The 15097-nt window shown below is 37.7% G+C and overlaps 1 protein-coding gene across 17 annotated transcripts in view; it reads right to left on the bottom strand.

Moving 5' to 3' along the window:
• Positions 1-521: 521 nt before the first annotated feature.
• AFDN (afadin, adherens junction formation factor) overlaps positions 522-15097 on the bottom strand; it is a 115449-nt gene continuing 100873 nt past the window's right edge. For 6 of the 17 annotated variants that reach the window (XM_059469657.1, XM_059469666.1, XM_059469658.1 and 3 more), the window contains 4 exons: positions 10166-10300; positions 7683-7974; positions 3439-3517; positions 522-2699 (listed from right to left, as the gene is read on the bottom strand). In XM_059469657.1, the coding sequence (XP_059325640.1) occupies positions 2555-2699; positions 3439-3517; positions 7683-7974; positions 10166-10300 (651 nt within the window). In that variant the 3' untranslated portion in view covers positions 522-2554. Of the gene's footprint in view, positions 2700-3438; positions 3518-7457; positions 7975-10165; positions 10301-14771; positions 14808-15097 lie in introns of all 17 variants that reach the window. The other 11 variants (XM_059469650.1, XM_059469654.1, XM_059469655.1 and 8 more) reach the window with 7 other exon arrangements.

The following is a 15097-nucleotide window of genomic DNA, read 5'->3' as shown; positions in this document are numbered from 1 at the left end:
ACACCTACAGCAGAAGGCATCTACAGCACTTCACTGGGGCAGGCTCCCTCCCCAAGCAGAGTTTGAACTGCTGACTCCCATTAACCACAGCAATCCCAGTGGAGACTCTGCATACACTATTTACTTTTCCTAAAGATGCCATGTTCTAGGTTCCTCTTTGCTGTCAGAAAAACGACTTTGCACTTAGGGAAGATACAGATACAGTGTGACGCGTCTGAATGATCGACACCACTGGTATTTACTACTTCATAAACTGCTGGTTAAGCTGTAAAAATCACTTCCTTCATGTCAGCACTACAGGTATCAAACAGGCTAAGAAATTCTCCTCTCTGATTAGTGAAGGTCAGCCTCTGTTGATTCTCCATGTAAAATTAATGTGCAGTTTTCATATGAGATACACTGACTGCTCATAAATACATTTTAAGAGGACAGGCAAGGCAAAACATATTAAGAGCCCTCCTGGTATATTGTTGTTAAGAATGCAGAATTAAATAAGAATACAAAAAACATTAAATGCAAAGTTAAATACAATACAAACTTTATTAAAAATAGGTTGCAAGTGAAATACAGTAGAAATGGGAAACTACAGCAGTTTTGATGTTTGTTTTTTTTTTCAAATAATGCACAGACAAATATGAAAAGCACTTTTACACATATTCACACTTGACCTGAATGCCCAATAGCGGCCAAATCCACTCAACTGAAGGTTATAGGTATTTTTTTGCTAAGCCTTTTTCAGAGTCTAGCAGCAACAGTAATTCAGCCACAGCATAAGTTTTTTTCTTCAAGAAAAATGTGTCACTGTAAGGCTGCTAGTGTTCTCAAGATAAATTGGGAGAGGCTTGCTTTTGCTGATGAACAGACATAGCAAGCATGCAGATCCTTCATTAACACTTTGAACCAGTTTAATCTTCTACTTCATATTTAACAGGTGAAACGGTAAAAGCACACTTTCAAATAAGAAACCTGAAATACGTAAAAAATATTTACACTCCAATTTTCATTAACTTGCATTTATTTATCATACAACTCTTATTAAAAGTGATTTCATTCCTAAGGCAGTGAAAGTCTACCCCTTTGTATTTGGAAGTGTGCACAAATCCCTAAATATATATTTATAAGAGAACAATATGATACAGGGAAAAAAAATCATCTAAAGCCAGTAAAGGGCTTTGCCAAATAGAAAATTTGTTTGGAATCACAATATATATTGTCTTAACATCACACAATGAGAAAGACTCTGATGAGGTCCTTATTCCCAACATCATCAGCCACATAAGCATAGCTGAGGAAACAGTGGGAGGAAAAAGATTAACAATTAAAAATTAAATAAGGCTATAACAGTGTGAAAAAATAGCTTGAACTGCCAAAAAGGCTTTCAGTACAACCATAATAGGATGTCAGTAAAGCCAGCTAGATGGAATGGGAGCTCACTAGCACTGCTCCTCAGCATGAGCAGGGATGGTTCCTTGCTAGCACACCAGCTCTGTTAATGACCTTATGAACGTTCCCACTTCCAGACTGCAGTACTGTATTTGATGCTTTGCACTTCAGTCTTCTTCTCTAATATGCCTGTTGATATCTCCATAGGAAAAAAATCTATTGCTGAACTGATAATAACAGACTTATCAATGCTGTACCAGGCCTAATTGCCCAATCACTTCTGATATGAATTTCTCAGAAAACATACCCACGTGTTCTGCTCACCTTCTGTAATCCTTGCCTTTAACACACTACTAACATTTTGGTCCTAGCTGATGAAGGGCCACTAAGTGTAGCCTACTATCTATTGCTTATGTAATTCTTAGTGAAACAGTTATCCAAAGGTTGTTATCTTCACATTTTTTCAAAGTCTGAAGCACATATAGTGGGGATACAAGAACGTAGACTTTTCCATAACTACAGAAAAAATCTTAGGCATCCATTTTAGACCCAACAAATACATAGGAATAGAGACATTTTTATTCCAAGATTCTATCTAGAGAATGTGTGTTATGCCAGTACTAAGTAATGGTAAGATCTGTATTGATATACTGATTCTTCTATGAACACCATACAGTATGTCACACTTGCATATGAAACCTTATTTAAGGTGGCCCAGACATTGGCTTCTTGTCAAACAACCTAAAATACTAACTTCTAGTGCACAGTTTAGTTTAGGCAGTTCAAGCTATTCTCACTCTCTCTGCTCAGCAGCTAAAACAAAAGTGTGTCTGTAAAACACCAGGAAACAGAACTTATCTTTGACAAGTGCTACTTGGTCTGGTGCAAAAGAACTTTACCCCCAAAACAGAAAAAAAAGTTACCTTCACGTGATTCGCATCTTTAAAAATTTACAGTGCTTTCATTGTATAAACCACAAGCTCCTGGCAAAGTAATCAGTTTTCTTGCTATTGCAACATCTCTAAGTCTTAATTAACAGTCTTAGATATAGAGGAATCAAAGTCACTCCTTTCAGAAAACATTCATTTTCTGTTCATACTTAGTAGTGTGCCCCCAATCTCAATCCCTCAATTTGGAGATCATCCATTACATCTGATAAGGTGCTTTAATCTTATTTTGTGTTCAACTCATTTTCCAGTTCCGTTAGTTTCCTAGAAGCTTTTACTTTATTGGATACATCCTGACCCTGTGAAAAAAGTCGCTGGCGTTCCCTGAACGTCAGGTTTTCTGGTGCTCCAGGTAAATCTGCATCTTGACTGCAAAGGAAACAAAAAATATTTTTTATAATTCTCATCTACAAGATCCTTAAACATAATCATTCTTGATGACACGTAATTACAGCTTCTTTGACTACAGCAAAGCAGTCTCCATTGTGTTCTGAAAGGTTTTGTTCCTCACATATACCTTTAACTCTGACATTGTGCTGTCACTTGAGAGAAATTCATGACTGGACCATGGAATAAATGGAAATGCTTGCCAATTTCAACATGAATGGCAGGTTATAAACTAAGGCTCTGCCTGGGTTAGCACAGCATTACTGCTTTGGCTAAACTAAAGCAGTTTTCTGTGGAGGCACATTTCTAAGAAAAGCACTGGAAGTGCTTTTCTCGTCCTTTTCTTGTCCCATCATCAGTATGATACATGGTAAAGCCTGTGTGAGATGTGTACACAGCTTAAATCTTTAATGCTTATTACAAGTTTTGTAGGAATCCCACTGTGGAGGTATCAGATTTATAAATACACCTAAACCAGGTGAAGTTGCTCATTTACAGTGATCATTTTGTTTACTTGTAGTGCCAAAACTTGTTGCTATTCAGCAGTGTTTCAGATCATCTAAGGGGTGTGGAGAGAACTTAATTGTGTTTTATAGTAACCCATAACAGAGCCAACAGCAGAACTCTGGAGCAGCCCCCAGAGATACAATGATGACAACAGAAAATACTGCAGAAGTTGCCAAGTTAGTTGTATAAAAGTCAGTGGACTCCTGTATATCACCTTTTAGATCTTTTGTCTCTTGGATCCCGATAAACTTCCCCAGCAGCTGCTCCTGTAGATCCAGTGTATGAATTTAATCCTTATGCAAAAGAAAGAAGTAGGTTTAAGTACAGCAGCAACAACACAGAAGATTTATACTGTATTCCTTAAAAAAGGTGCAGTGCTTCTTTCAAGAAACAATTCAAATGAGAATCATAAATAATCAGAGGTCATGTGACCTAGAATATTTAATCCCAGTACTGTTAAATTCAAATCCTCTTCAAATGGGCTATTTTTTTGATTCCTAATTTTGAGTCAAAACCCATTTTGTTTAGATTGTCCAGCACATGCCAAATCATGGTCTTTATCTTAATAAGCCTTATTGTAAAACAGATACTAGAAGCTGTTCAAGAAGACCAACAGAAAGAGCAACACTCTTCATTATCCTGTGACAAACTTCACAGGAAGTAAGTTAGCTGTAGCTCCTCTCTTTCTGAGGCTAAAAGTAAGCAAAGATTAGTGTATCCCATCTTTGCAATTCAGCAGAATCTAAATTTTAGTCCCTGTTAAGTCTGATACACAAACTGTATCACTGAGATGGCCCCTCCCTCCCACCTTTGAATTTAAATTTCAAGTCCTGCAGCACTGCACCTTTAAGTTGATATAACACACAGGTTTTACACATTATATTAATTCCTTGTAAAGGCCACAAGACAAAACCTTTTATTTCCAATCAGAAGTTTAATAATTTAATTTATATTTAAGACCATATTCTCTTAATAACTGTCACGAAAAGAGTAAAACGAAGTCTAGCACACTACTCAGGTTTGTCTTCAGACAGTTCTGATCTCAATATTGTTCATGTTATGTCTTGTGAACCTTCTTTGGTACAAAAGGAGATGTTTGCTTCTTCCACTGGTACATCTAACTTCTCAGAAATATTCAGTAATTCTGAGTGAGGCTGGAACACATAAGCCAATTTAGCTAATGTGGCGTAGGAGAAATTTTTTCCATCAAAAATTTGCAGCAAACCAAATCACACTAGGTATGCCAGGCATATAAAGATTTTTTTTCCTCTTAGTTGTGAGTCTTACATTCCTGTAAGTACTGCCTTCCCTACTTTGAAAAGCTTGTGGCTGGATCCACAAGGTTTCATTTGCATTTAGATAGTGTTTTTCATTTGGGTGTTGACTTTTTCCTTGGTGAGCTGACAGACCCAATGGTCTTTAAAGACCCAGTGGAAGAAAGCACGAGAGCAAAATTTGCAGAAGCATGGTTCACTAGAGTTAACACTCAGAACAGGAAAGAGCTGTAAAGGACAGGAATGTAACAGAGTCAGCGAGATGGGAGATGGTCAAACTGCACAGTGAATTCTGCATTTTGTGCAAACGGCTTTGTACATTACGCAGGCAGTCTTCAGAGAAGCTTGAGCAATCAAGTGAAGTTAACCTGTTCTCATGGCTATTTTAAAAATTATGAAATAAGAGTATTCATAATTAGTTGTATGGCTTATGAATTAGGCTATTAAAGGCGAAGCATCATACTACAATATTCCTTAATTGTTACCAAAACCCTAACCAAATCTTTGTAAATTGTCCTTTGATTGTTTTCCACAAAAAACAAATGTGCACAAACAATACCACTGAACATTTCACTTTCCTGAGATTCATTTTTCAATTAATATTAACAGAAAGCAGGATTAGAAATGCAATTATATACTAAATAGCATTCGGGGTTGTGGATGATGGGAGGCAGGGAGAGTGGTGGTGACAACTAGTGACTGATGGCTCTAGGGTTGCCTAACTGATTACATGTACAGCCTTCTAAATGCCACATAGGGAAGGGAAGCAACGGCTTTTGCAAGCCTACATGCTGTGATGGAAGGCACATTTTACTTTTTATTACAGTCAATTTCAAATAAGAATTCCTAGAAAGTCCTTTGAAAGAAAAAAAATTAAGTACAGACATAAAGTATCCATGTTTCATGTCAGAAGCCTGCCATTTCAGAATATTTTTAATTCTTTGTGGTATCTGGTGTTCAAAAGCTGAAGTTCTTCTGGTACAAAATTGGCTGTGGGTTTATCAGTGATTTCAGGTGCATGGTAGTAGGCATTATGGTAGTACACAGCATGTAGCGTCCAGAATTATACTCCAGTTTAATGAAAACACACTGAAAAGCTAAAACCTTCCCTCACTTTCCTTTAAGATTCAGACCTATTACAGAGTTAGGGAGGAGTGACAGTGGGTTTGCAGAAGAGAGGCTATTACCACAGAGACTACTAGATCCTGAGATCTCACAGGCAACACCAGCATAAATTATCAGGCTTCCCCTGACTTTATAGGAGAATCACTGTAGATACTTTTTTTATGCAACTTGGGTGTTGTGCTGACCACAAACAGTGGAACTACTGATCATCAACTGCACCAGTGGGACAGTAATTATAACTGAGCTAAACTGTCCCTTCAGTAATATTAAAAACTACACAATACAGTGCAGAGCTTCTCTTCAGCACTGGAAGCAGTTCAATGGTAGCAGAAGCTTATCAGCCCTGCAAAGGAAAGAATGCTAATTTTCATTGCTGGAAAATGATGACTTGAGCCTCAACTGAACAGGATGTGGACAAGCAGTTCAGTAGCTTTGTATATATCCTAAATCAGATTCACATATTATTACAGCTGGATTAGAAGTGCTTCTAATAGATGGAACCTATTTGGAGGCTCATATCTTCTCAATGCCCAGGGCACACTGCTGAATAAAGCAAGTGAGTGATTTTCCTAATTTGTTAGGTAGCCAAAAAAGTGATGAGGGATGTAACACACTACAGGATTCCATTTGTGCCACTGAGACTTGAGTCCAGCAAACAAGCTGACCGTTCAGCTAGAAGCCAGCATAAACACCTTCCCTTGGGATCTCAGGTGACTTGCTACCTTTTTCATTTTAGAAGGATGAATTGATCACATAGAGTTGGTTGTCAGGCACTTGTTAACTGCCAGTGTAAGTAAAAAGAATAAACTATGAGAATGTCATGGCCACCACCTTCAAAAGAACATAGAAGAAAACAAATGTAGAAGTACCAACAGATGCTGGTTTAAAGACAAAGTACTATATCAGTAAAGTGCAATCTTATCAGAGTGAGACATACTCAAATAGTCAAGTATACAAGATTACTCCTATACAGCATCAGTTCAAAAAATATCCCCAGACTTTGGACTGAATTAGCTTTGAATTCAAGAGTATAGTTCAACTAGTACTCTGCAGGTAAAATATGGTGCTGAAGTTCCTGGCAGCTAGAACTCTAACTGAAATTAAACTTCATTATGGTTAGCTTGGAGTTATACAACAACAACAAGATGAGGAGTCAAAGAAACATAGAGGTCTAGAAGGGAAGGAGTAAAACAGTACTAAGATGAAATTTAGATTTTTGTCTCTCTGCAAGGAAACTGCACTGTACAAACCAGAAATTCAGGAATGGTGCCTAATACATGAAACTGACTGCAAGACCTGTATTTCTCTTGGTGCTTGTGTATTTAAGATCTACATCTACAAATACAAATTTTAAAGCCATTTGCACACACTATTAAAAGAGAGAGAACCCTGGTACCAACAACAAAGCAGAAGATAAGATCTGTCCATGAACCCATTAGGAGAGATTTCCTGTGTTCAAGAAAGGTGCACTTCCAGATGCTCTGAGTAAACAGCAGTCAGTCATACAAAACAAATCACTTAGAGATACAGAGTGAAAGCCAAAACCAACAGTACTTCAAACTGATTGAGTAGCAGTTAAAATCATTTCTGATTCATACATGAAAGATGGAATTTTTGCTTTTGAAAAGTTTGGGTAAAGAGCAAGAAAATTTGAGAGATCAAAATAATTAAAAATTGAAGGATTCATATTAAGATCAAGATTTAAGGTAGATCACCAGAGTGAAAATAGTGATTAAGGGAGGGGGAAATCACAAAATAAGTGATTAAATCTAGAACCCTGGAGTTGAAAATACAAGGACAGTTTTGAAGAGATGACTTATTTCATTGTTTCTACCTTTAGAGCTGCTGGCATGGACGAAACTTGGTTTGTTTGATGGGGGCGGGGGCTGGCTTTTTTTGACAGTAGTACTGTTGGCATTGACAGAAGATGACTGGAATGAGTTGGAAAGAAAGATGCCATCTGAAACTGGGCGAGGCTGGCGGGAGGGCTGCTGTGGCTTAAGGGTGGCAGGAGGAAAGTCACCATAGGATTTTCTTGTGCTGGAGTACTTATCCTGACCTGCTAGATTGGAATCCTCCTCCTCATCATCATCATCATTGTAAGCAACAAACTTGGCAGTATAAATCGTGTCAGGGGAGAGGACCTGTGTTTTGAGGTAAGAGGTGTTTCGCTGAGGTGGGGGAGGAGGAGCGTTAGATGAAGGGGTTGGGGATGGGAGTTCATATTCCCGTGGAAGCGGAGGTCTGTACAGACCAGGCTCGTCAGGTTCCAGCAATCTTCGCTCAGCTTCATCGTGCTGCCTGCGCCTTTCAGCCTCTAAGCGACTGTAATACTCCTCTTCCTGGCGCCTCTGAAAGCCCAGAGGAAACAGAAACACAGTGGTCAGACATTTCAATCAATGAGATTTAAGCTTTCCATCAATGAGCTACAAACATCTTCCGTCAATCTTTTTTGTCTCCTTTTCTGGCTATAAGCAGGGCATCTATATGTACTCGTACAGAGAACATTTACTACTAAGAGTGAATGATTTTCATGGGTGCACTGGTGTTTGGCCAGTGGTCAAACCGTCACATTTGCAAAAAACCAGCAGCCATCCAGTAACACAGTGTAGCTGTTATTTACAGATTTACCACTGCCTGTGGTCACTAAAGCAACTGCCTGCGTAAACTAAGGGCATTCCAGCATTTATTACTCAAACTGTAACTAGAGTTAATAAGGTGCAGATTTACTAAAGCTGTAGAAAATCTGTGGGAGAGGAATATAACTAAAATTAACTACTGCCTTGAAAAAGGAACTTTGTGATTTTGTTTCAAACTTATACAATGTAAATTAGTCAACAGAGCCTTGGAATAGATGACTGCTAACCAAGTTTCTAGTGTAAACACCAGGAACACTACTTTCACACAAAAAAAGTATTACGAAGAATTTTTCCAAAACAGGCATCAAACAAATACCGTTAAAGGCATTTAAAGCAGAAATGATGCTAATGATATCTACATGAGGTTACTGACCATTTAAAAGGTCATTAAATACCTTCTGTGTATTCTTCCTCTTTAAAAGACTGTTCTGTTTTTAAACTAAATAACATTTAATTCTGTTCAGCTCTTGTCTCAGACACACTGTAAATTAATACAAGGGTTTATTCAGTAGTTCGATAACAAATGAGGTGTATTTGGGAACTGTATGTACATTACAAAACCCTTTGCGTATAAGCATAGAATAATTTCTGCTGGGAATATATGGCATCTGAAATAACCTTAACTTCTGGTTTTAATCCACATGTTTAAAAAAATCCATCTTAATGCTTATCTGTCCAATACTGAGTCAGTCATCCTGAAAAAATAATAAATAGATCTGATCTTGTTAATCTGCGGCAAAGACATGAAATTCATCTCCTTGTACTACTCTCTAAAACCATTTTCCTGATGGTACTGAGTTCTGAGTTGGTAGAAGTATCTTAGTCAACATCTGCCAGTGAAAACTCTTTCAAGTGTGATCCAAATGTCATTTGGCTGCATCATTTTCAGAAGTTAAGAAAGCCATAGTTGTTTTTTGTTGGTTGCATTTTTTAAGGTGTCTACAGTCTACTTTTAAAAACTTTCCGCACTCCAGATACACCTTCCTCACTTCTCTCTTATTACCACCTCTTCCACTCATCCAACCATACTGTTTATGGGAAACAATTTAACAAAGCCTGAAAAATAAATGAACAAAGTTAACGTATCTAAAGTTTGGAGGCTTTTTAAACGTATTTGCTCAATCTTTCAAGATGAACAACTTTAAAATCCAGCTTTCTTTCTGAAGTCAGTGTTACTAACAGGCAAACTGAACAGAAGTAACTGCTTTCTCTAGGAACAAAAAGGTCTTAAGAAACATGCTGAGTCAAATAAGTTGCTTTGTCTTCTAGTTTGATCAGTTAAGCTTCTCATATTTATGTATAATGTCTCAGCAGAACCTACAACCCTGAATTTTTATAATTTGACTGCACACTTATCTGCTAAGATTATTTACTTGCTTTCTAGAAACCACTTCCCTCCCACAGTCCAAACATAAAAAACAATATGGAATATTCATCACTACTCCATCGTATTTCATGCTTCTCTCTGTATCTATATTAAAAAATACTACAGAAATATGTAAGTGCCATCTACTGGGACATAGGAAAACCCAATAGCACTAACTGAGCCATGATAATAAAAAAGGTATGCAATTTATGATGGGAGCTGAAGGGAAACAGGAAGTACCTGATTTCTTCCATGATTTTCAGAAAGGCTCTGAAGTTAAGAGCTTGCTCCTCCTAAGAACTGTCAGGCATTAAGCCTGCAGTACTATTTCTGCAATACCAGTCAACTCCAGCCAGCAGGAATGGGCTGTTTCTTTAATTCCTTTTTGGTTTGGATAGACAAACTGAAGCCTTGGGCCATGATCCCTACCACCAGGCTACTGTGTTTAAACCCTGCAGACCCAACACTGAGCTGGTACTGGGCAGGCTGAAGAGGAAAGGCCTGCAAGAACCCCTGTGGCACTCAGAAGACCACAACCTTTTCTTCAGCCTCTCTCCTGGTCCGCTCCTCCTCTTGCTGTCTGCGCTCCTCTTCCTGCCTGGCCCGGTCCTCTGCTTCTCGTTTCCGCATTTCTTCCAATTGTTGCTGCCGTCTGCGTTCTTCGTCCTGTAACTAACAGAGACACAATTTTAACTGGTCACTCACATGGGCAAGATGGGCCAAAAAGGTAACTAAAAATGTAACTAAATACTGGCATCTAAAAGTAACTCGTTCAGCAGAAGATGCTATGCTACAGATCCATCAATACAATTTCCAGTCATTACGAGTATGCTTTGTTACACTGGCTTGCCTAAAATCCCTAAGGAAAGAAAAAGCAAAATAGAGGTGCACAGAACTACATACATAAAAGCACAAATTACACAGGGAGACATTTTTAGCAGTCATGTATGAACCCCCAGTAGAAGACTGATGTGACTCATGCTCCAAAGAGCTTCAACAACCATGTCTCATAGGTACAGTAAAATGAAATGAAATACTTGGAACCAAAAGTCCACAGCTCCAGCAGTCAATTGTTTTTTTCATTCTGGATTAGAATTTAAGCACCGGAAAATCATGACTCATTAGTCAAAGGGTCAATCCATTTAAAGTAACAGGCTCATTCAGCAAATCTGCAAATAGCCTCAGGAAATAAAATCTCCCACTGTATCTGCAGCAGATGGGTTTTGGAAAAAGCAGAAGGAAAGAAAACCTTTGACTACTGGGATGAAACAGCGCACAAGAACAACTCATGTCCAACAGACAATACTGGTTTATATACGTGTATGATGCTGCACAGATAGGAAAACTGAGCACTATCCAAAATTTGCATGATTCTTTAAAGCTAGCAGCATGTAAGCCCTTGATGGACAGGAATATTCACTGGCACAGTAATACAAGTAGAAATTACTGGACTACATGCTGTGTTATTTCTTACTGCTGCATATGTTTCAAAGTATTTTTTTTCCTCCACACAATTAAAAAAAAATCCTTATTAGTTTAAATCAACAAATGATTTGATTTTGCTATAAATTGCATGTAACAGAGATACTTTTCTACTCCTGGATTTTATTTTACAATCCAAATTCACTTGCAGAAAAAGACCCTTAAGACACAAAGTAGTACAAGAGAGAAAGAGAAATTAAATCTTAATAGATTTTGTGAGGACAACCTTAATGCAAGTATCTTCCTCCCCAATTAATTAATAAAAAAGTATAAGCAGTTTGGCTAATTTTCTTCCAATTATTTCCCCCCATTGCTCATTTTTGAGCATGAAAGCTAAAGAACAAAATTAATTTGATGAATGTATTTTAGAGGATGCTACTTCCAAGTAAATTCCCCTTATTTAGGGCTAAAATTTTGCTGAAAACAACAAAGATAAAGATCAAGTTCAGTTTGCACTGCAGAGCAGGGAACAGAGTAGTTAACCAACTCCCTGCTTGGATTAAGACTTCATGTCTTAGTTATTAGAAAGACATTATTTTAGCAAAGGAGATAATATTGCTGTCAAAAGGAAATACAGCTAGTAATTCACAAGCATTTATACAAGAGAAGTAATTTCCTCTTAATACTAATTAAAAAAAAAAAAAAGAAAAAAAAGGCAATCAAAAACTGCACGGTGAGAAAATACAGGAAAATTCCTGTCCCAATTATATTAGAAAAACACCCTGAACATGGAAGTTACTGCTCCCAGGTTATGGTATGGATGCCTTACTGCTTAGCAGCAAATATTCCTATTCAAAAGCACTTAAATGGTAAAGAATGTCCAACTAAATTATCGAGAAAGTTAGGACTGGTTTGTTTAATTGTCTTCTGACCATAAGGCAAAAGTTACCAAGCTGCCCACCTGGTAATTGTTGTTAACATCGGAATTGTAAGAATTGTGAAGACAACTGTATTCAGGTCAGAGGCTATTCTAGACATAATATCTATAGGAAAATGGCTAAAAATTGTATGGAAGGCAGAAATGAGAATACAGAAACTATTAGGAGGTGACATTTAATTTCCTGATGATCACTAACTAGTTTCTATTTTGGAGCATTCCCAGACCAAGGCAGGGAGTGGTAGGATGATGAGATATGCCAGAGCACATGCAGGGATGTGTCTGTAATTCTGTGTGTACAACAGTACCTAGTTCTAACTTCACCCCAAATTTTCAAGATGCAAAGGAAAATCAGCTTTGCATCTCACTTCTAGAGAGAGGGCTGTAAGATTCCCAGGTTGAGTATTTTGATTGGATGCTTCTCTATCCCAATCAGTTTCTCTCTTGTTTAAAAGACATGTTTTCACCTGATTTACTATACTTCCACTATCTCCTCCAAAGCCACGTGCTCATATTTTAACAGGGAAGAACAACTAATTTGTACAGCCAGAGTGATGGAGAAGAGCATTCTCCCAGCTGTAACCGAGCAAAGCAGCTGAGCACAAAGCACCCATTCTTCTCCCCTGCTTTGACCCAGCTCTACTGCAAAGTGCCAAGCATTTGCTCAGTCACACAGCTTTGTCTCCCTATTGCCAACATACACTCACAGCACTACTCCTACGCCTCGGAGGGCAGAGAAGTCCACCCTTCCTCTGAGCTACTGATCCTGGTAAAGGGGTCAGTGGGCTGATCCTATCAGGAATGTTAAGATATCCACAGGCTTGGCAGGCCATTCTCAAATCCAGGAAGTCTCAAATTTCAAAAATCGTTAATTTCTCCAAGCACTGCTTATAAAAGTCTAAAAGATCTCCAGGAGAACTTTAAATTTATACCTATTTATTTAACAACAGCTAAAAAGCTGTGTCAGATCTCATAGATCCTAGGGAATTTAAAAAACAAACACTATCTAAGCTGACAATTCTTGTATTAACTGTTCATCACCTTCCTTCAGCCTTGTAATCAGAAGAACAGCTATCAACCATGCTCACCCTAGACATACAAAATAAGCATCAAACAAGACATGGTTTTGTTGTTGCTGGTTTTGGGGTTTATTTAAAAAACAATTACTTGGGTATATGAAGTGGCATTGTTTAGATGCATTTATGTCTTGAAAGTCATGTGAATGGGATAAAAATAATGAAATTATGAAAAGTGGTATTTTCTGGGTGTAGTGTTCAACTATTTTAGTATTAGCTTGCTGCCTTTTTTTAAAACTAATTTTATGAACATCATAAATCATCGACTGACTCAGGCCATGCATCCATCTAGCCCAGTATTCTTCTCTCTCTGACCAAGGAAAAAAGAGCTGCACTTGAGCCTGGCCTTCTCTTCTAGCATTCCCCTGGCATTTAGCACACTACTAGAGATGTCATCTGGTACAGCCTTGTCTAATCCTCTGAGCAGCTGCTTGCAGGCGTGATGTCTATGTATTTGTCTAATCCATTTTTCAAGCTGCTGATACCGTCTGCCTTCACCAACCTCCTGTTGCTGAAAGATCCAGATGTTTGCTGTCTGCTTGGAAAAGCTTTCTATCTATTGAGCTGCAGCTCCAGGAATCAAGGTTTGAGCAAAAAAAATATAGATAGTACTTTGAAAATATTGGTAAGATACCAAGTCTGAAAAATCCACGACTCCTGGCTTGTCCTTAAATTCAAGAAGGTGAAATGCTTCACCTGTTCCACTGCTGTAAACTGTTTAACACTCACTAGCACACAGATAGAAAACTGAGCACCTTAGATTTTATAAGAAGTATGCATTTTAAAAGGTGATTTTTTTTCATAAGGCAGTCCTGAATATTCAAATCCATATTTTGAACCAACACATTGACACTTTTTCCAAGCAGCACAAATTAAATTTTACTAATATCCCCTTTCTTTTAGAATTGGTACACTAATTACACAGAAATTGACTTTGAAGGGGATGCATTTTTGCTGTGGAAGACTGCAAAACTCCTTTTCTATGCCTAATGAGTGCAATAAAATACAAAATTAGCTAGAGTAATAGCAATTACTGTTGCAGTTTGAAAGCCTGTCATGTCTTAGATCCAAGAGAATAGTATTAACCAATTGAAACTGAAATTATATTGTAATTTAATCATTGCATGTTTATGCAACCAGCTTGGAAATATCAATTTGGAAGTGATTTCTGAGTTTACAATCAATTTTTATGTTAATCTGCCAAAACCAAACACCTGTAACACCTGCAAACAACAGGGTGTCAGCATGTGCTGAAGAAGTGTGCTGTATTATTAGGCTCTCAGTACAATTTCCCTTCAAACTGTAAAGGAAATGTTCTTAGAGCTCTTCTAAAACCTGCATGGGTGCAAAAGGGAAAGGAAGCAATCTTACCTCACAGCCTGTTCATTCAAAGTTATTAGTAAGATTTTATAAACAAAATTGCACAAATCAGTAGATACAGTTTTTATGTTAGATCACTGCTGCAACAAACAAATCAAGTCTGCAAGCAGAACACAACATCTAAGAGGAAGGAAACACAGGGAAAGGAATCACCATATCTGAAAACATTCAAATGCATGCTTGCAGTGAACTGACTGCTTACAGTACCATAATGATCTCTGAACACCCAAAGATGCCAGATCATCATCCAAAGCACATAGGGCTGTTATTAATAATAATAAGGAACTGAAATGGGAAAGAGATATTGAAGAGAAAGAAACAAACATACCAAATCTAGAACAGAGATTGCTGGCACAGCAGTCTGCTGCAGGTAGTAAGAAAGGGGAAAAAAAAGAAAGATGCACAGTGTAAATAAAGATAGGTTAGACATGTGTTATTTCAAAAGCATTTTCTTTTATTTGTTTAGTTGGCTGTTTTAGAATGAGGAACTGAATGGACATAAATGTGAAATACAGAAATTAAAACAAATAATCCAAAATATCCAAATAATCCACCTCAGTAGTTCTGCAAAGATGCTACTTAACTGCATCTCTAAAAGCGAAATGTAATCAAAATGAAAACATGAATTCAGTTCAATACAACTGTTTTTTTTTA

The sequence above is a fragment of the Ammospiza nelsoni genome, chromosome 3 (assembly GCF_027579445.1).
Source record: "Ammospiza nelsoni isolate bAmmNel1 chromosome 3, bAmmNel1.pri, whole genome shotgun sequence".
NCBI classification, from domain to species: domain Eukaryota; kingdom Metazoa; phylum Chordata; class Aves; order Passeriformes; family Passerellidae; genus Ammospiza; species Ammospiza nelsoni.
This window is presented reverse-complemented; position numbering and strand designations above follow the sequence as displayed.